Source organism: Myxocyprinus asiaticus, chromosome 22 (genome assembly GCF_019703515.2).
Source record: "Myxocyprinus asiaticus isolate MX2 ecotype Aquarium Trade chromosome 22, UBuf_Myxa_2, whole genome shotgun sequence".
Lineage (NCBI taxonomy): Eukaryota > Metazoa > Chordata > Actinopteri > Cypriniformes > Catostomidae > Myxocyprinus > Myxocyprinus asiaticus.
In genome coordinates, this window is record NC_059365.1 from 34,315,618 (window position 1) to 34,334,680 (window position 19,063).

At 37.7% G+C, this 19,063-nt stretch overlaps 1 protein-coding gene across 1 annotated transcript in view; it reads left to right on the forward strand.

Annotated features, from left to right (window-relative positions):
• The window catches only part of LOC127413114 (catenin alpha-1), a 138,448-nt gene extending 119,895 nt beyond the window's left edge, over window positions 1–18,553 (forward strand). Inside the window, exons 17-18 of the mRNA XM_051649983.1 lie at window positions 15,011–15,145; window positions 16,489–18,553. Of these exons, the coding sequence (XP_051505943.1) occupies window positions 15,011–15,145; window positions 16,489–16,779 (426 nt within the window). The 3' untranslated portion in view covers window positions 16,780–18,553. The remainder of the gene's footprint in view (window positions 1–15,010; window positions 15,146–16,488) is intronic.
• The last annotated feature ends 510 nt before the right edge of the window (window positions 18,554–19,063 follow it).

The following is a 19,063-nucleotide window of genomic DNA, read 5'->3' on the forward strand; positions in this document are numbered from 1 at the left end:
TGGCCCCTTTTAAAAATTGTCATCCCACTAACTTAACATGGGACGTCTGCCTGTTATTTCTATAAAAGTTAATCCTACAAAATGATAAGATTTTCTGAACAAATACAATGGCCGTCTCAACCTAGTGAGCTCCCTATCTTGATCGCATGTTTAAAATGTTCAGAATGTGCTCAAAGTTTTCCATCTTGGCAGAGTATTCGGTTTTGAATCATAGCCAGCATAACTCTGTGGTTCAGTGAAATCAAATGTATATGATAAAGTCACACAGCACAAAATTTCATTGTAGCATTTGTAATTTGGTAAAATGAGAGAATTGTTTAATGGTTTCAGTACAAGTTCTTTGAAATTTGTGCTTTTAAATGCTGTTTGTAACAGGAGGTCCTGTTAATAACTATCTGTTATGGAAGTGGTTGTCTCTTTTTTTTTTCTGGCAGGTGTGATGGTGGCTTTTGCCATGTCATGCTGTGGCTATTGAGATGCTCCCTTGAACAGTGATGCACATGAGTAAAAAAAAAAAAAAAAAAAAAAAACCTTTTTGATTAACAATCCTCACATACCTTTGGAATTTGAGTTCCTGATCCAAGATCAGTTTTTGTTTTTGTCATTATGATTGAGTTTAGAACACCTGCTAATCCTAGATCAAGACTTTATTAGACTGAGATTGAATTGGCACTAGCACATATTGGGAGTCCTTATTTTTTTTCTTTGGGTAACTGGGTGGGATAGGAGCAAGATAATCACTCTGTTTCAAATGCCACTTGATTGATTAGTGTGGTTCATGATGGCTTTATATTTAGCCATTTAAAAAAAACAAAAAAAACAAGTGCACCGCCAAACCATTTAAACACAATATAAAACACATTAGCCACATGAATGGATGTTCTTCTCTCTAAGTGCATTAGAGTTCTCTCTATTAAAGAAACCACAGATTAATCTTTTTTTATTTGGGAAAAAATTACTTTGATATTAACAGGTGCTTTTAAAATGAACCTTTGATTTCTTGGGTACTTTTGCGGTTCCTAGTTTGTACGTTGAATGACTGAGTGGGCTAGATCCCCTGGCCCTCTTTGCCTCGGTAGAAGGAAATTTGTGCGATAACATGAAGGTTTTTGTTTTGTGTTTTTGACTGTGTGTAGGGTATAATTTCTATTGTTGTTGTATCCATGACTTCCCCCATCTCTTGTATATATATATAGCATATATGGTGCTTGTAAATACATTCTAGAATAAGTTCACAACTGAGTGATGTGCTGGAAGATCAAGTTTGTGGTCCAAAGAGTTGTCTTATACAGTTTTACTTCAGCCAGCTCAAGAGTTTTTTCTTTGAAACACTCCTCCTACCCAGCACCACCTGTCTGGAGTTGTTTCAAGGGGTTTGCATGTGTATCTAATTGTGCAGCTGCATGTCTTACATGCACAGTGCAGTATGTCTGTGTATATTCTAGCTGTAGCGAGTCTTTTTACTTGCTCTGCAGCAACAGCATAAGCAGATCTAGTTCGCAAAGACCAAACCTTACCATGTCTATTTTAACACCTTAAATTTGTTCAGAGAGTTGTCATGACTGAAATGTGATTAGTGTGTCCATCTCCCCTAGCTGAGAATTAAGTCGACAATCTTTGACACTAAACTTCAGAAACAGGCTTAGAGTTAATCTTTCTCAGGTCTGTGAATGTCTTTTGGTGTGCAACTCATTTGTTAATGCCTTTTGTGCTTTGGGATGAATATAAACACACGGTAAACATCTATTGAAATTCTCTCACAGAAAACCTATGGGGTGGGGAGAAAGATTTCATCACTGCTCAAATCAACGCCATATGTCATCTGTTCTTGGTTTATTAGATAGAAAACATGCCTCATTCAGTCCCCTCTCAAGAGGAGTGAGAGCAGAGTATCAGTATCTCCTTGGGCATTAGTGGGCATAACCAACAAAAGAATGCATTACCCAAGAAGCTCCCTTTATAATCAGGGCTGCTCTGCATTCAAATGCTGCAATGTCAGTGTTTATGGGAAAGTGGCATTTCTCTTCCCTGATGTGTTGAGAAAGGTCAGAACCCTGCCCGTGCTGTTCTACTACCTCCACCCATTTAGAATAGAATACAGCAAGCCAGATGACATTTTCTGTGATGTGGCCTTACCTTCCTACTCACTTTTACAGCAGGATATTTTTAACGTTGAAGTGTGAAATCTGTTATTTCTTTCAACACTGGCATTCTCTTCCGCTCATCAATCCCGATAGTCGATATCCTCTTGTTTTCATTGTTTTGAACAAATGGTCTTTTAAATTTGTTCAAGGTTTACCCCCCCAACACCATCACGCCAGTGAACATAAGTGCATTGTTTACAACGTACACATTTGAAGAGAGAAAACAGCATCTTTCTCAAACTCTTTCAACATGTTTCTATTTTCATGAATATGTAAATGGTGGAACTTGAGCTGAAAGAGCTTTATAACCTTTGGCCTTAAAAACAAACTAAACTTTCTTGTTTGAAGATCATGTGAGAGAACAATTTTGTGTTCTTTGTCAAGGGAAAATTTCCATTTTCATGGTAACTACATTTGTCATGTAACTGTATTTTCATAACTATATTTTCACGTAGCATCTTCTCCAACTCCTCTGTAAATACTGTACACACTTGAGTACTTCCAGGTGAGATCATTATCATTAGTTCACCTTTTTGTGATGGAGGTGAGAGAAACATAATGACAATCTTTTCTATTACGGTACTTTCTCTTTGTAACTAAAGTGCTAAAAGTGTCAGAGTTTCATCTTTTTAACACTTCACCGGGAGGTTAATTAATACTCTTGCCGTATTAGAACAAAGTGCTTTGCTAGCCAATAACTGAACTTTAGTGACAGCCTATTCCTTTTCAGCACCATTGTTAGCATATCCAAGCAAGTGCTGCTTTTTCTTTGTCTTAAAAATTACCCTCTGTGGGGGAAAAAGGATGTATTTCCTTATGAAGATAAGAAAAATTTATTCTGTCCTATGTCTCAGGCTGAATCTGCCTCCTTAATATGTTTATTAGTCTATTTTTGCACCAAAAAAAAAAAAAAAACAACAAAAATTGTTTGTTGGTAGGAAACTCATCGCACACAAACCAAAGGCCACATTCATTTTTAGATGGTGCCAACCAAGCTAGTTAACGTCCCTTAAAAACCTCATTAATATCAGTTAAGGGGTTGAAGTGAGGGTGAAATTGAATGCATGTATGTACTTTAGTGCTATATGGGTTTCCTAAGATGAAACACTTTTCTCAAAAGTCACTCATTTTTAAATCGAGTGACGGATGAATGCAGAATCAGCTCTTGGGTTGACCTGATAAGGGACTTACCCCGAAACTTCGCCCCGCAAATAAATAAATAAACAGCTGTTGTAGTGCTGGTCTTTGCCACTCTGTGGGCCTGGAATCGGCTGCATCGGCAGAACTGCATGTGATCTGTATGCAGCCCTCACATGTGGAGGAAGAAAATGTTGAGGAAGAAAGCGGGAATGACTTTTGTTTGACATGTGGATCATATTTTCACATGCGTCTAGGTCAGGGCAGGCAGGCTGCATTTCCTGTTCAATTTGGATGAATTCAGCAGCTGAGCATGCACAAGTGATGCTTTCGGAGGGCAAATTTGAGCTGTCTCAAACAAGAGCCGAGCCTCCAATTGGTATGCTTAGCAGGTTTCATTTTAGCAGGGCTCTGTTCTGATTCACCACCGTTGCCTTCCCTCTCCCTTTCTCTGCCTCATTCTGCTGTTTGTCTTCCTCTGAAGTAAGCTCTTTTACTCTTTGGGAAGAAAGCAGTTCAGTGATTGATAAAAATTTGGTTGCTTTATTAATGACTGCTGGAATAACGGGTGGAATAGCAAAGCAGGCGAGAGGCGGGTGCTCTGGCTGTCTGTGCAAGCTGTATGCTTGAATAAGGACACTTCTGTGCTGCTGCGAGAGAAAAGGTCTGCCTAGACATGCCCAGCCATACTGACATCCTGTAGGGGAGTGATGATGTGCCCAGCTGGATGATCTTTACTACAAATCCCACAATGCTTGGAGCCAGCTGGAGTGGTGAAAGTGAACGTCAGATCATTCAAAGCTCCACCACTGAACATTCCATCTGCTCTGCTGGGGCTTACAGCATAGCCAGACTTGTTGCCGGATCAACAAGCCACCCCAGCCAGACTATAGGTGTGAGAAACACAAGAATCTCTTATAGGCAAGAACATTTTTTATTTATATTGCTACGAGTGTAATCCTCCCCTCCAACCCTTGGTACAAAATGCTTTTACAGTGTCCTGCAGTCAAGGTGTAAGCGAATAGAGAAATGCTGTAGTTGAAGCAGAACCAGAACAGTGATTTATTTAACATTAACCAAGATAAATAAATCCTGTAAAAATGTTTGTTTGTTGTTAGTTTATGATACTTAATGCATTTACTAAATTTGAACCAATACCATTTTTTGAAGATGGATACAAGTACCTAGTTTTAGGTATTGGCCAATTTGTACATTTAATATCTTTATATAGCCAAAATTAGTGTTTTCAGTTATTAAAAAGGAAAATTCATGACCATTTTACCAGGGTGAAGCTTGCATTTAAAAGTAACCCAGCTTACACGTATGTTACGTTATTCATGCTTTACCAGTGTTATGCATATTGTCCTGGGCATTCACGGAGTGGGCAATCCCCCCCCCACCACAATTATTGTTCTGGGTCTGTTGTGTTGTGTCTGAATGAGTTTGACGTTTGTTTGATTGTTATATCCTGTGTTGTTGTTGAGCTAAGTTAACCCTCTGGGGTTTGAGGGTGTTTTGGGCCCTGGAGAAGTTTTGACTTGCCTTGACATTTGTGCTTTTTTTTCAGTTGCTTAAACATATTAATGGCTAAAGTCTGACAACACTGTATTCAGCACAAACTGGGCTACAATAATATGTGAACAACATGTACATGTTTGTATTTCTGAGAAAATAACGTTTATGCGTGGTTTTTGAAAAAACAGAAATTGTCACTGAAATAAGGCCATATCATTTGCTACAAAATGATGTGAAAACCATCCTGATCACTCATTCATACAAAACAATATAGTCATTTAACTTTTGTAAGACACTTTTAATGTTAGAAAGGCCATATGCGAGGAGGCATGGATGATCATGAATATAGATGTGATTCACACCTGAGGAGACAAAGACCCCTCCCCTGAGAGAGAATGAATGTGAGGAGACTTAATGATTGAATGTATTATTTGACTATACATTTTCTTTACATAAAGACTTTACTTAAAAACTTTAGACCTACACTACCATTTAAAAGTTTATAGATCTGTAAGATTTTTTTAATGTTTTTAAAAGAAGTCTCTTCTGCTCACCAAAGCTGCATTTATTTGATCCAAAATACAGCAAAAACAGTGATAATGTGAAATATTTTTACATTTTAAAATAACTTTTCTATTTGAATATATTGTAAAATGCAATTTATTCCTGTGATCAAAGCTGAATTTTCAGCATCATTACTGCAGTCTTCAGTGTCACATGATCCTTCAGAAATCATTCTAATATGCTGATTTTCTAATATGGGCATATTTACAGCACATTTTACACATTTACACCCAAACAGATTTTTGCAAGCACAAGCTTCGTTGATGATAATGAGGCAGCATAAACACTAGTTAAAATATAATCTAAACATTCATATTATTTTTATATCATATTTATATCATACAGCATACAATTTAAATACCTGCTGTAGCCAAAACAACATTTAAATGTAACTAAAACTTGCCTATTAGGACATATTTCACATTTCAATACTCTGTATACTGGCTGGCAAGTCTGGAAATAGTCCAACTAGTAAAATATGTACATGTTTATATAAAATAGCATGTCAATTAAAGTAAAACTAAACGACTTACTCATCCGGAATTGTATCCTCGGCTGGATCAAGACCCTTCAAAATGTAAATGTTCATCGTCGGATTCCCGATGAGGAAAATGTGAGCTCTTCCGCACTATCCAGGAGCTTCCTCACCTGTGTAGCATGCCATCTTCCAAACGCGCAGACAAGTGAACGAATCTGATGATGAACTTGATGCTTTTTAAGGCATTGTTGGGGGCGTTTACCATTTGCATTGATCGCCTCAGCACATTACCGTATGAATAGCACGCTTTGCTGGTGGGTGTGATCACATTAGCGATAATTAGCTGAGCCAGGAGAAACTGTACATCTCTTTGTTTCATACAGAATACATTGCAGGAGAATATTTGTTTTAAATTTGAATTGTTTTATTTAAAAGTAGACATTTTAAGCTTTCTTTAGACTTATGTTTCATGTTTGTGTGATAAGTATTCGCTGACTTTCAGTTCATTTTTGTGACGCGTTTCAGAAAGATGCTCACGGAGACAGAGATGGCTGAAAGCACACCCTGTTTATTTTCTTTATTTTACAAAAGCACAAGGTTTTGCTGTTATTGTGAGTGTACACAAATAAAAGTAGACCCTTTATAGTTTCTAATGATGTCTTACACTTATCTGTATGCCCAAAAATGATGGAGTATTTTAAGTTGTTTCCGCTGTTATGCGGAAAAAATCCAGCAGTACGTGCTGGCGCGTCCGTCGACCCCAGAGGGTTAAGGTGAATAACTCCTGTCACTTTTCTCAGCATTGTCTTTATACATAACATATGTATGATTTTTGGATTTGCTGTGTTTAGGACAAAAATGACCGTCTAGCGCAAGTCTGATGAAAGTGCTCTTTTGCTCTCCCTCAAACAAGCATGCGGCGTTAGAGAAGCTGCATATATCACTTGAAGATGGATAAAATGACTCGTGCTAGTATCAAATGTTTTTTTTTTTTTTTCTTGCTGGTTTTATCGGTCAAAATGATGGAAAACATTTGGAATTATCCATTAATAAAATCATGAATGACTGCCAAGCGCTTGTGAAAACGATCTCTCGTTCACACACACACAAGCGTGCAAGGAGAGAGAGAGAACGAGTGCATGAGAGAGACTGCACATACACAGATGAGCCAAAACATTATGACCACCTGCCTAATAAGCTGTGGGTCATCCGAGTGCTGCCAAAACAGTGCTAACCCGCCAAGGCATGGACTCTACAAGACCCCTGAAGGTGTCCTGTAGTATCTGGCACCAAGACATTAGCAGCAGATCCTTCAATTCCTGTAAGTTGCGAGGTGAAGCTGCCATGGATCGGACTTGTTGGTCCAGTACATTCCACAGATGCTCGATCGGATTGAGATCTGGGGAATTTGGAGGCCAGGGCTCATCAGACCAGGCGACCTTCATCCACTGCTCCAAGGTTCACTTCAGACGCTCGCGTGGACATTGTAGGCGCTTTCAATGGTGGACAGGGGTCATCATAGGCAGTCTGACCAGTCTGCGGCTGCGCAGCCCCATATGCACCAGGGTGCGCGATGCACTGTGTGTTGTGACATTCTTCCCGTAACCATCATTAAAATTTTCGGTGACTTGTGCCACTAAAACTTCTGTCAGTTCAGACCAGACGGAAAAGCCTTCATTGCCCTTGCGCATCAATGAAACCAACACCCTGTGGCCAGTTTGTGGTTTGTCCCTCCTCGGACCACTGTCGGTAGGTACTCACCATTGCTTACCAGGAGCACCCCACAAGCCTTCCTGTTTCAGAGGTGCTCTGACCCAGTCGTCTGGTCATAACAATGTGGCCCTTGTTAAAGTCACTCAGGTCTTTACTCCTGCCCATTTCTCCTGCATTCAACACATTGACTACGAGAACTGATCGTTCACTTACAATGAAAACTGATATTCTAGATTTTAATGGTTTGAACAACAAAGTGTTTCTCGTGTTTTCACTGTAGTCTTATGAGTGCAATGCACAGCATTTAAAGTGACGTCATTATGTTAATGTACTAAGAAATATTAAATGATGATACCAATACTCCCACTGTCGACCCGATACAAGTACTAATGAGTAGTATTGTTGCATCTCTAGCATTCACTAATGTTAATGAAAATAACCTTATTGTAAAGCGTTGCAGATATTTTGAAGAATTCCCGGTCTGCTCCTTTCCATACAATGAAAGCATGCTTTGAACAGAGTCTGTAAAGTGCCAAGGACAATAAGCACCATAAAAGTTTCATAAAATGACTTTTTACAAGTCTTCTAAATACTTATGATAACATTGTGTAAAGAGTAGACTGAAATTGAATTTGTTATGCACCTTCATATAGTTATCAAATGCAAGTTTTCAAACGTGGTTGTCAAGATGTGTTGTGCCAGGTTTACCATTAATAAAACCAGATGGCATTGGTTCTTGCGTCTCTTATCTAGGGATGTGCAGAACGACTAATTTCACAGATGTTTAAATGAAAATTTGAGTCGACTAGTCAAAAGAAAAAACCCTCTGAAAACAGTCAAAAACATTATGTGTTCATGCGACCCATTTAAAATACTTCCAACAGCCAAATCCGAAGATAAATTCAGCTGAAAAATGTGCTTGCATTGATCATTGTAGGCTGCATTAAATATAGAACATGACATGCATTTAATTTACAAATACAGGCGTATTTATTGAAAACAATTGAATGAATTGTGCAAGACCAATAGCAACCCTGATGGCCTGTTCTAAATGGAAATTACCAAGTAAAAGTTACTTAACATAATAAAACAGTCAGGATATTGTTGAAAATAATTCACAGGTAAGCCAAATCTACAAGAGAGAAGAAATGCGATGAAAAGTTTTTTTTTTATTTCACGACGTGCATTAGCCTATGATCTATAGTTATATGAAAGCTGTTAGTTTAAAACATTAATCAATAAAAAAAGTTAACCAATAACAAAAAAAATAAAAATAGCTATAGGATAGAAAAAAATAAGCCTGTGAAAAATGTACAATAAAACCTAATGTATTGTTCTAAACAACGTGCACACAGAATAAAAGATAGTTTAACCTGCTAAGCAGTCGGCACATCGTTGAAAATAGCCTTGTTGATCAGCATGGTAAAAAAAATGCATACCTAGCCATTTTCTTGGCTACTTACTCAAAAACATCCATTTTGATGAACAAGATTAACACGTCAACATGGACCAGTGCAAGACTGGACCTGACTCACCTGAGGCAATTATCCTGCACTTGAAATAGCCAGATTGGCGGGAAAATGCATGAATGCAAGCATGCATTTAAAGAAGATTCAAATGTGAAAACATCCATAGCGACTTGCAAGCCAACATTTTGGAAATCTGCTTCCCGCAACACCACTGAAGTGATTTCCATAGCTACTTTGCTGTTCTTGCAAGAGGACATTTTTCTGCGCATGCTGTGAGTGAGCAGAGCGTGCGAGCGTGGAGCGTTGAGCGGAGAGATGATAAATCCACCTGAGCGGAGAGCGCCTTTTTGAAGATTCCGCTCCGCTCTCTCAGGCCGCTCAGTGCTGCTCGCTCAACCCAGAATGCGCTTTGTTATATGCTGGTTTGGGAATCTGCTAAATAAGCAATAGGCCTGAGGTTATGGAGCTCTAACATTGTTTTAGTGAAGTTGCAAACCTTATAACCTAAATAAATGCAAAGTATAAATCAAACTTAAGAGGAAATCAAAAGGGAGTGTGGAGAGACCGTGAGAATGAGCAAATATTCCTTTTGGAATCGTACGCGTCACATTGCCAGAGATTACGAGGATGTGCTACGCAATGTAGTGTAGCAAAAGGTGAGCTAGTAGGCTACACTACTATTCGATGATAAGTAATGTATCTTGTTGTTTTGCCATCATGTTAGTGCAGCTGCCAGCTAGATACAAGCCCAGTTCTGCGGGGTTGCGAACATTAGAGCACCCTCAATTGAATATGTAAGATTAATAATACTGTATATTGGCAAAGCATTTTGCCTTGAATCCCGGCTTACACACACACAACCAATAAACATGTATGATCTTGCAGATCAGTGTGTCCTAATTTGCAGGTGGAGCATTCTGCTTTCATGCTTCTATTGTACAGTTGATCATTTGATTAGTAAAGATTTCCACGTAGCGAATTTCTTAGCGGAATTATCTCACTTAATCGACCAGCTTTCAATTTCTGCTTTGGGATAAAGTGGCTCATAACTGCTGGTCAGTTTCCCAAAGCCAAATCCACACCTTAACGAGAAGTGAAACGTAAAAAAAATGATTCTAGATTAGTGTTTGCAGATAACATCGCTTGCTGCATTCATGCGCAGAGAAAAAAGCTATAAATGATTGTACATTTAGAAATAAAAAAAACTTTTCTTAAACGAAGGCAGTGTAATTTGTGAATTAATTTTTATTTGTTTTAGGATCATTAAACATGATTTCATCTAATATATATATTGGACAAAATCTCACTTTATGCTGGACAAATATTTTTTATTTGTTAAATCCATGGTTAAACCTTGCTGTACATATAAAGAGCGCATGCACAAGACATGATCGTTTGACGCATATAAAGTCCAGATTCACTTCATAATGCTTTAAATATATCAAGGAAAAACAAAGGGGGCACATGGTATCTAATATAATAATTATTATATAAATAACTACAGTCCTTTAGATTGCATATGATTCGTACATATAAAATTGTAGGGAATATTAATAAAGCAACAACACTGAAAAAGAGAAAAAACATTCACTGCTGTTTTCTGGATAACTTAATACACCCTTTAAAACTGAACACAAAATTAGGATGAGAAATTGCTCATTTTAATTTACAGATCCAAAGTCTGATAGCATTAAATCAGAAACATATTAATGTATCGAATCTACAGTATAATCATTCCGTGGAGACAACTGAAAAACAATTATGAATTTCACTTTTACCTGCAATATTTTTCCTGGTACCAGTCCATGTTTTCATTATTGCCATAAAGGACTCGAACAAACTTTAAAGTTGAAAAGATTGTGGTTTTCTGGGTCGGTTGTGTCACTCAGGTCCAGTTCAGTTTCCGTACCAACACACATATGTTTTATCACTTGTAGAGGCATGTTTGACTTGTTTAAAGTAAATAAAGGTAATTTAGAACTGAAAAAAATGTTAAGGCATTATTTAAAGATGTTCAATAGCATATGTGCTAACAGAGAAATATTTTACTGATTACAAATGATAACGAATTATCTAACAGCAGTTGTAAACTAGTCCAAAATAAACAGCGAGATTTTATATACAAAAACACAACAATACAATCACAATTTCAGATGTGTACGTTACTAATCATTTGATAATTTAATAAATGTCGGCCTATAGTCTATATTTCACCCAGAGGGGCACCTCAGCCCATGTGGGCAAAGGGCCAGTTGCTTGGGCCACTGTAGCTACCCCCTGTGTATGTGTTTGGAACCAAGTATACTACAGAGAAATATGTCGGAGCGGCATTTGAGCGAACTTTTTTTTTTTTTACCGGTAAGCGTGAGCGGTACTTGAGCGGAGTGTCCGCTTGGGCCATGAGCGGCTGAGCGGAGCGCACATGCATGGAGCAGGTTATTGAGTGAGGTGTCACACCACTCCGCTTCACTCACATGCTCTGCAAGTGAGAGAGAGAGGAAAGAAGCATGAGGAAATGAAATTTGTATAGCCTACATCTGCTCTAGATGTCCTCTCTTTTTAGTAATGTTTGTATTATTAAATTTAAAATGTGTAACATTTAACATGACAGTAATTTAAGTGAAGCCTTTGTTATAATATAAAGCCAAACATAAATGTGTAAAAATGCTGCACAGTTTAAAAATGTTGACCAACTAGTAATCCCAGTGTAGACTAGCAGCATCAGAACAGTTTAGTCGACTAGTCTCACACATCCCTAGTCTTATCTAACGTGATGCACTAAGTTTGAGTAAGTACATGCACAAATGTAATTCGAGAACTACTGCCTTTTGGAGCTTGACAGCCCCAGGTGATTCTTCAAAGTATAGTCTTTTTTTTTTTTTTTTTTTTTTTTTTACGGAAGCAAGAAAGTCAAAAAAGGTTTGGAATGACATGAGGATGAGTAAATGACAATTTTCATTATTTTGACAAACTATTCCTATAACAAGACTTTTGGGAATACATGTTTGGAATTCATCATACTTTTTGCATTTCCCTTAGGTGCTGATATTGGCACAAAAGTCAAATACCTTTTAATTAACAAGCAAAACTTAAGGGAAATACAGTGGTCTAATGGCAGCTAATTCTCAGTGGCATAAAAGATGAGCAATCTTTTGCCCTCTTCATCAGTCTTCCTCTCTCACCCCTGCTCTTCCTCAGTTTCCCACTCTTTTAGCCCACTTTTCTACCATCTCTATCTTCCTGTCTCTCTTTCATCTCTATCAGTCTCTCCCTCTCCCTCTTCCCTCTCTTTCTCAGTGGGTTGAATAGAGAGACTTATGATTATAAATAAAGCATGGTAAAGATGGCCTGACCCAGACTCAGTGTTCCAGTGCATTAGCGAAAGTACTGTCACAACCACCACATTTTCTAGGGTTACTTGTTCCTTTCTTGTACATTTATGGATAACTAAGCACAGTTTTAACTTCACTGTATAACTGAAGTCTTAAAATAGTTTGCACCAGAATTTTAGATACAAACTGTAATTGGTGCATTTTGCTAAATTTTCCATATAAAACCTGTGTGTCTCCAGCCCAGAGTAGTTTAATTATGCATCAGCAATCTAGCTGTTGTTTAAAATGATGAAAATGTGACATTTTTCCAAATGCGCACTAATCACACTAAGGTCGGCTCAAATACCACAAATGTATTGTTGGGAAGCTGAATTGGTATAATTGTGAGCAGGCCCCCTCAAGTTCGGCTTGTTTAGAGGAATTAAATGCAAAGATGTGAGGCCAGGGCTCTCTGAACATTATCCCTGTGAAGAAAGTATTGTTACCTTGGAGACTGTTGAAGCATGTTGAGGTATTGATATTGGCAACACTATGGGAAAAAAAAAATGAGTACTGGTGCTTCGTTCCACACAAACAACTGGTAAATTGAGTACGTAATCCATTCTATCGCTTGCCAGCTCTGCAGGCAAGTATTAGTGGCTGGGTGTACACTGCTTCTGTTAAGATCCAAATCCACAGATTTTTTTTTCTTTTCTTTTTTTCATTAAAGGAATTTTCAAGTTCTATACAAGTTTAGCTCTATCAACAGCATTTGTGGCATAATGTTGAATACCACATAACATAATTTTGGCTCACTCCTCAGTTTAAAAAATAAAAATGTGGTTACGGTAAGGCACTTAGCAAGAAAATACATGTGGAAAAACAAATGTAAAGAAAAAAACACTCTTTCAGAAGTTTAGCCACAGACTTGATCATTATGTGTTAATGTGAGACTAGTGTGAGAGATGGTGATGGGCGGATCGATCCTAAAGTAGTGATACTTCTGATACTTATGTTGTATCGAGGATGCAAATCCTTAAAAAATAAATAAATATATATATATATATATATTGCGTTGCACAAGAACCATTTCTCAATGCACAGAACTGCTAAAAGACGAGCAGTCCAACATTCACGCCCCTCAGTCTCAGTGCTTGTTCAATCAAGGAGCAGCAGCTTGGCTGAGGTAATGACAGAAAAGCAGACAAACAGCATCTGGTGTTAATTCATGCTAAACAACTAATGTAAATGTGACATTTGAGTTTGTGACGATTGTTATATGTTTATTTAAATGTAAAAAAAAATAACCGTTATCTTGTTATCTAATGTAAGTATAGTATTGGTATTGGTGATATTGGCATTGATGGTACTCTAAAAGAAAATAAGCGGTATTGCCCATCCCTAAATTACTGACTGTGTAAAGTTATATCCAATAATATCCAGGCTTTTCACTTAAACGTCAGGAATATGTAAAACTGGTACACCTGTTAACTTAAACATGATGCACCAGAAAGGGAAACATAAACTCTGGTAATTGAAAATTCGGCGCAATTACTGAACACAGCGTACAGACGGTCTTTGTATTTTCTTGTTGTAAAATGTTAAAAACAGTACTGCTGTGAGCCTTTGGTGGCCCAGCTCCCCTGCCATGATGAGGATTTCAGTGAATTTGACTGCCACATGCAGCTAGACAGGTGACTGTTGAGGCATTAGGGTATCCACAGGCATCAGTCAAAGATCTTCAAAACAACCAGCATTTGTAAGTCGCAATGTTTTAGGATTTTGCTTGCTTTATTGTCCCTGTTGCTGTTTTTCTCCATTTTCTCCATTTCACAAAAATGAATAAAAAACAGTTCTGTTTAAGATAAACAAACTCTTGAGATGAAACCATGTTTTACTCCTGATATCATGTGCTTTTACAATCACCATCCGTCCATCCATGTTTTTTGTCAGGTCTTTCAAATGCTTGAGGAATATTCCAGGTTCAAAACAAGTTAAGCTCAGTTGGCAGCTTTTGTGGCATAATGTTGATTACTAAAAAACATAATTTTGACTTGCCTCTCTCGTTCTTTAAAAAAGGCAAAAATCTGGGTTGCAGTGAGGCACTGAATGGGGCCAATCTGTAAATGTTAAAATACTCACTATTTCAAAATTATAGCCACAAGACATAAACAATATGCATGTAAACATGATTTAAGTGTGAGAAAATCAATAACTAACCTTTTTTGTGTAAAGTTAAAGCCAAATTTACAACTTTATTGCCATGACTATGTAATGTCAGAAACCCCTAAAACGACTGTAAAATGATGATTTAAACAACCTTACAGCTCAAATTTTACATGAGTTTTAACAAGAATTAATGTAAGTACTTTTATAAAATTATAAGCTTCACATTTCTGCCTTTTAAACCCTCCAAAAATTGGCCCCATTCACTTCCCATTGTAAGTGTCTCACTCTAACCTCATTTTCTTAAAAAAAAAAAAAAAAAAAAAAAAAAGAGGGACGAGTCGAAATTAAGTTTTGTGGAAATCAATATTGTACCACAAATGCTGTCGATTAATTTGAACTTGTACATTTAAAGGAATATTCCGTGTTCAATACATCAAGATGATACACAATTTCTTCATGTTTGTTACAGAGTGAGTAACCACTGTTTGTCTCTTGATTTTTCTCTTGTAGTGTCCAGATTCAGCATGCAAGCAGGACCTGTTGGCCTATCTGCAGCGTATCGCCTTGTACTGCCACCAGCTCAATATCTGCAGTAAAGTTAAAGCAGAGGTGCAGAATCTGGGAGGAGAACTTGTGGTGTCTGGGGTAAGTCTTCATATTTACTGAGAGGGAGAAAAAAAGAGAAGGGAAACAGACTTGTGTCTCTGGTGAAAAACAAGAACTTAATTATCTTTCATTCAATTAAATGCTGCTATTTCTACCCTTCCGTACCACCAGGACGAGAACAACTCTCACAGCGAAGTTAATTTAATTTCCTGGTTTTGGTGTACAGCTCAATAGTCTTTGCTGCATGCCCATTTACAGCCCTTGTCTTTAAACAGATTTTATTTCCTAATGTTTGTGTATTTGTGGATTATTAACCTTAATTACTTGGTCTTTTATATAATGGGCATGTTTGTTATTTGGACAATCCTCACTGTTATTGTCATTATCTGTGTGACGATCTCCGCTAAAAGAAATCTTCCTCTTTAAATTATTAGCGGCATCCCTAGAATGCGTGACGTCATTTCCATAGCAGAAGGAAATATTACCTTCAGTTCCAGGAAACACTCCAGCATTACACATGGCTCTGACCAGTCAAACTCTCAGATTATGTTTCAGTAGTTGTGCGGCAAGCCTCTTCTTGATTTAAATGGAGCGTTTGTTTATGGAGCAGAGTGTCTAATGGCCGTTCTTTGACGGATTAATTCTCCCGCTGATGGCATGGTTTCTGGAATGGAGTTAACGCTGCTGTGCACCTGACATGACTTTTGACTGAGACCGACGGTGACGAATCAGGGATAGACAGGAAAGAGGGTGGGGATTGAAACGGATTCCTGCCATTGATTTGAATGGGATCTCACATGGAAAAGTGTTACTTTGGACTGAATTATCATCTATGAACGTTTTTGAGTCGTTTTGTGCAGATGATCTGTTGGACTTGAAACGCTTGGCAAATTATGTTTTGTTGTGCATTATGAATTTATAAAATGCATTGAATGAATTTGGTTTGATTGTGATGTGTGAATTGAAAAAATTACACGAGATAAAAAACAGGATATTTAAGGTACCATATGAAAGTCATAAATGACTTTTTGACTAGGTATGTTTCCTTTGTGTGGTTAATTTAGTGACTGACTGACAGAAATTTGTCTGGCAACAGCCAGGCTGGCACCCCTCTTCCAAATCAAACAGTCACAAAAGTAAACCTCTCTGAAGGTTTTTTTTATTTTTTTTTTAATTTATTTTTTTTAAAGGTTACAAACAGTAATGTTCAGTCAAATTATCTGGTTGTAGATTAAACAGGCATAAATTCTTGGTTTTATCTTAAAATAATTTCACACATGTGGGCATGAGTGTGTACATCAGCTAAAGCAGTTACCTTTTATGAGGCTTATATTTCATGCACAGCTATGGTTGAAGGCCTTCACCATTTCCTCTATTTGCAGGTGGACAGTGCTATGTCTCTGATTCAGGCAGCCAAGAATCTGATGAATTCAGTGGTGTCTACAGTGAAGGCCTCCTACGTGGCATCCACCAAGTACCAAAAGTCTCAAGGAATGCAAAACCTCAACATGCCTGCCATCTCCTGGAAGATGAAAGCTCCTGAGAAGAAGCCACTGGTCAAGCGCGAGAAGCAAGATGACGGTCAGACCAACAAAGTGAAGAGGTCCTCTCAAAAGAAACATGTCAACCCTGTGCAGGCCTTGAGTGAATTCAAAGCAATGGATAGTATTTAAGCAGCCCTTGTTGCATTTCACCAGATGGCAGTAGATTATACTTAAGATGTAGATTGAGCCTTACACTCATTCAGATTTAGAGAGGATCAATTTAAACGCATTCCTTTCCTTAGTCACCAACCTGCCTTTTTTCCATATATGCATTGGCAATGCTGAGTGCATTGAGGTCTATATAGCAAATGTTATATTTTTTACACATGATTGCATTCTGCTCAGTCTGTAAACGCAAGATTTTCTTCCTGAAGACAGGTAGGGGAATAAATTGGATTTAGGACATTCCCTCACATTTCTATGTACTGTCTGAAAACCCCTTTTCTAGATGATTATTGTCTTTTTAAACATTTAAGTGTATTTTACAAGGTGACTTTTTATATTCCACACTAAAGGCTTTGATGTTGCCCATCACTGGCTTGATGTTTTTTTTTTTTTTTTTTTTTTTTCATTGCTTCTATGCAAACTCTGACTGTAACAGTTGCAATACTTCTGTTTTAATATGAATCTATAAAAGAGAACAGGCATAATTTAGTTTCAGTCTCAAGACCAAAGTCATTGTATTTGCTGTGCCTAATAAACCTTTTGATTTTTTTTTTTTATACTGCAAACATCCTGCATTATAGTAAAAAGACTGAAAACTCTGAGGTAGAACTTTGCAAACAAAAAGAACTGGAACTGGTTGCTTCACTAAAGTTTGCCTAAAGAGAGAACAATCTCAATAACGCCCTCGGTAATCTAAAGGTGCAGTAGGGCAACACAAAATGCAAGCGAGAGATGGAGAGCGAGTGAATTCAATCTACTAGCCCCCGATTTAAATTCAGAAGACTGGCCTTAGGCCTCTCTCTCCCTCCACCCTTACATGACTCAGACACTGATTAAATGAATCAACGCGCCTCTTATTCGGAGGAGTGCACGTTAAAAGGTGGAGAACTCTTAGGCTAAATTGGTGTGGATGGACTTGGCCAGAAGTCTGCGAGCTGCCAAGCACAACCAACGATAAATGGGATCAACCACCTCGAACACCCAAAATGAGCTTCCAAAGCGCAGCGATCAATATTCCTCATAAGGCCACGTTAGTTAATGAGTTTGTTATTGGCTCATCTGTTGAGAATCTTTCGCAAAAAGTGGATGAAAAGAAATATCTCTCATATCTTAGGCATTTATAAAGTATGTGCTTTTATGTAACATTTCTTTCATGATTAATAAATTCTTGATTGTGAAAGTGCAGGATGATGCGAAATTGTTGTGCAAAGGGTATGACCTCAAATGGAGTTGCTTGGAGATTTGACTGGTCGACAGGGAAAAATCGTTCACATTATTCGAAGCTGTGTGTGGTAAAGTGTTGCTTCTTGAACGTCGTTCTAGCCATGCATACACATTGCTGTCATACATGGATGTGTGATGGTTCTTTGAAGTAGCCCAATGCCACTTCCAGCCCAGTCCCAGCTGCGTAAAAATGCATTTACTTGTTTCTGCATGTATAAACAACAGTATATTGGGTCACTGGAGGTTACGTGACACATGGCTCAAGGGATGTTTTTGATTCTTTCATTTTTGTTTTTATTTGTTTGCAACTTAATTAAATGTCAGGGGCTTCTGCTTATGTAGTGCTGGTTTGGAATTTCTTTCTGAAAATGACTGCAGTGCACAGAAGTTTGCTACAGGAGTGTGTTTTTCTGTATGTATGTGTTTTGGTGTTATGTAATGCTTTGGGAGTTCACTCTGCTGATTGCTGTTGTACACATTTGCATTCTTTGTTAAAATAAAATAAAATAGTTGTTTTTTTTGTTGTTTTTTTGTTTTTGTTTTTTCATTTCTCATTTGTAACCAATAATATCTCGGTTAGGATGCCTACACACAAAAGAAAGCTTTAACAGTGCGTTTGATGTCAAATAATGCGTAAGATGTTTTTTTTTAGGGTGTGAAAAGTGTCGGGTCAGTTTGAAATCAAGAAGGAATGCAACGAATTGGATTTCTGAAAGCACAACTGAACTCTCCTCTCTGAAATTATCATTGGTCAACGGATGCCTAAGCGGGAGTGCGTTGCAGCCAGACTGATTACACTGCGAATTTGGCAACAGTAGGTCGAAAGTTTTACTGTTGAAATCAGTCTGTGCTTAACTAAATTTGGATCACATGCTCACCATCCGTGCTCACCATTGTTTGTGAATGTGATTACTGATTCCATTCCCATAGGACCAGAATTTGTGTCTCGAAGGTTGTTTATTCATTGCGCTATTAGTAGTGCATAATTTAAAGTTTTCATTCTTGAATGAATACAAAAATGTCT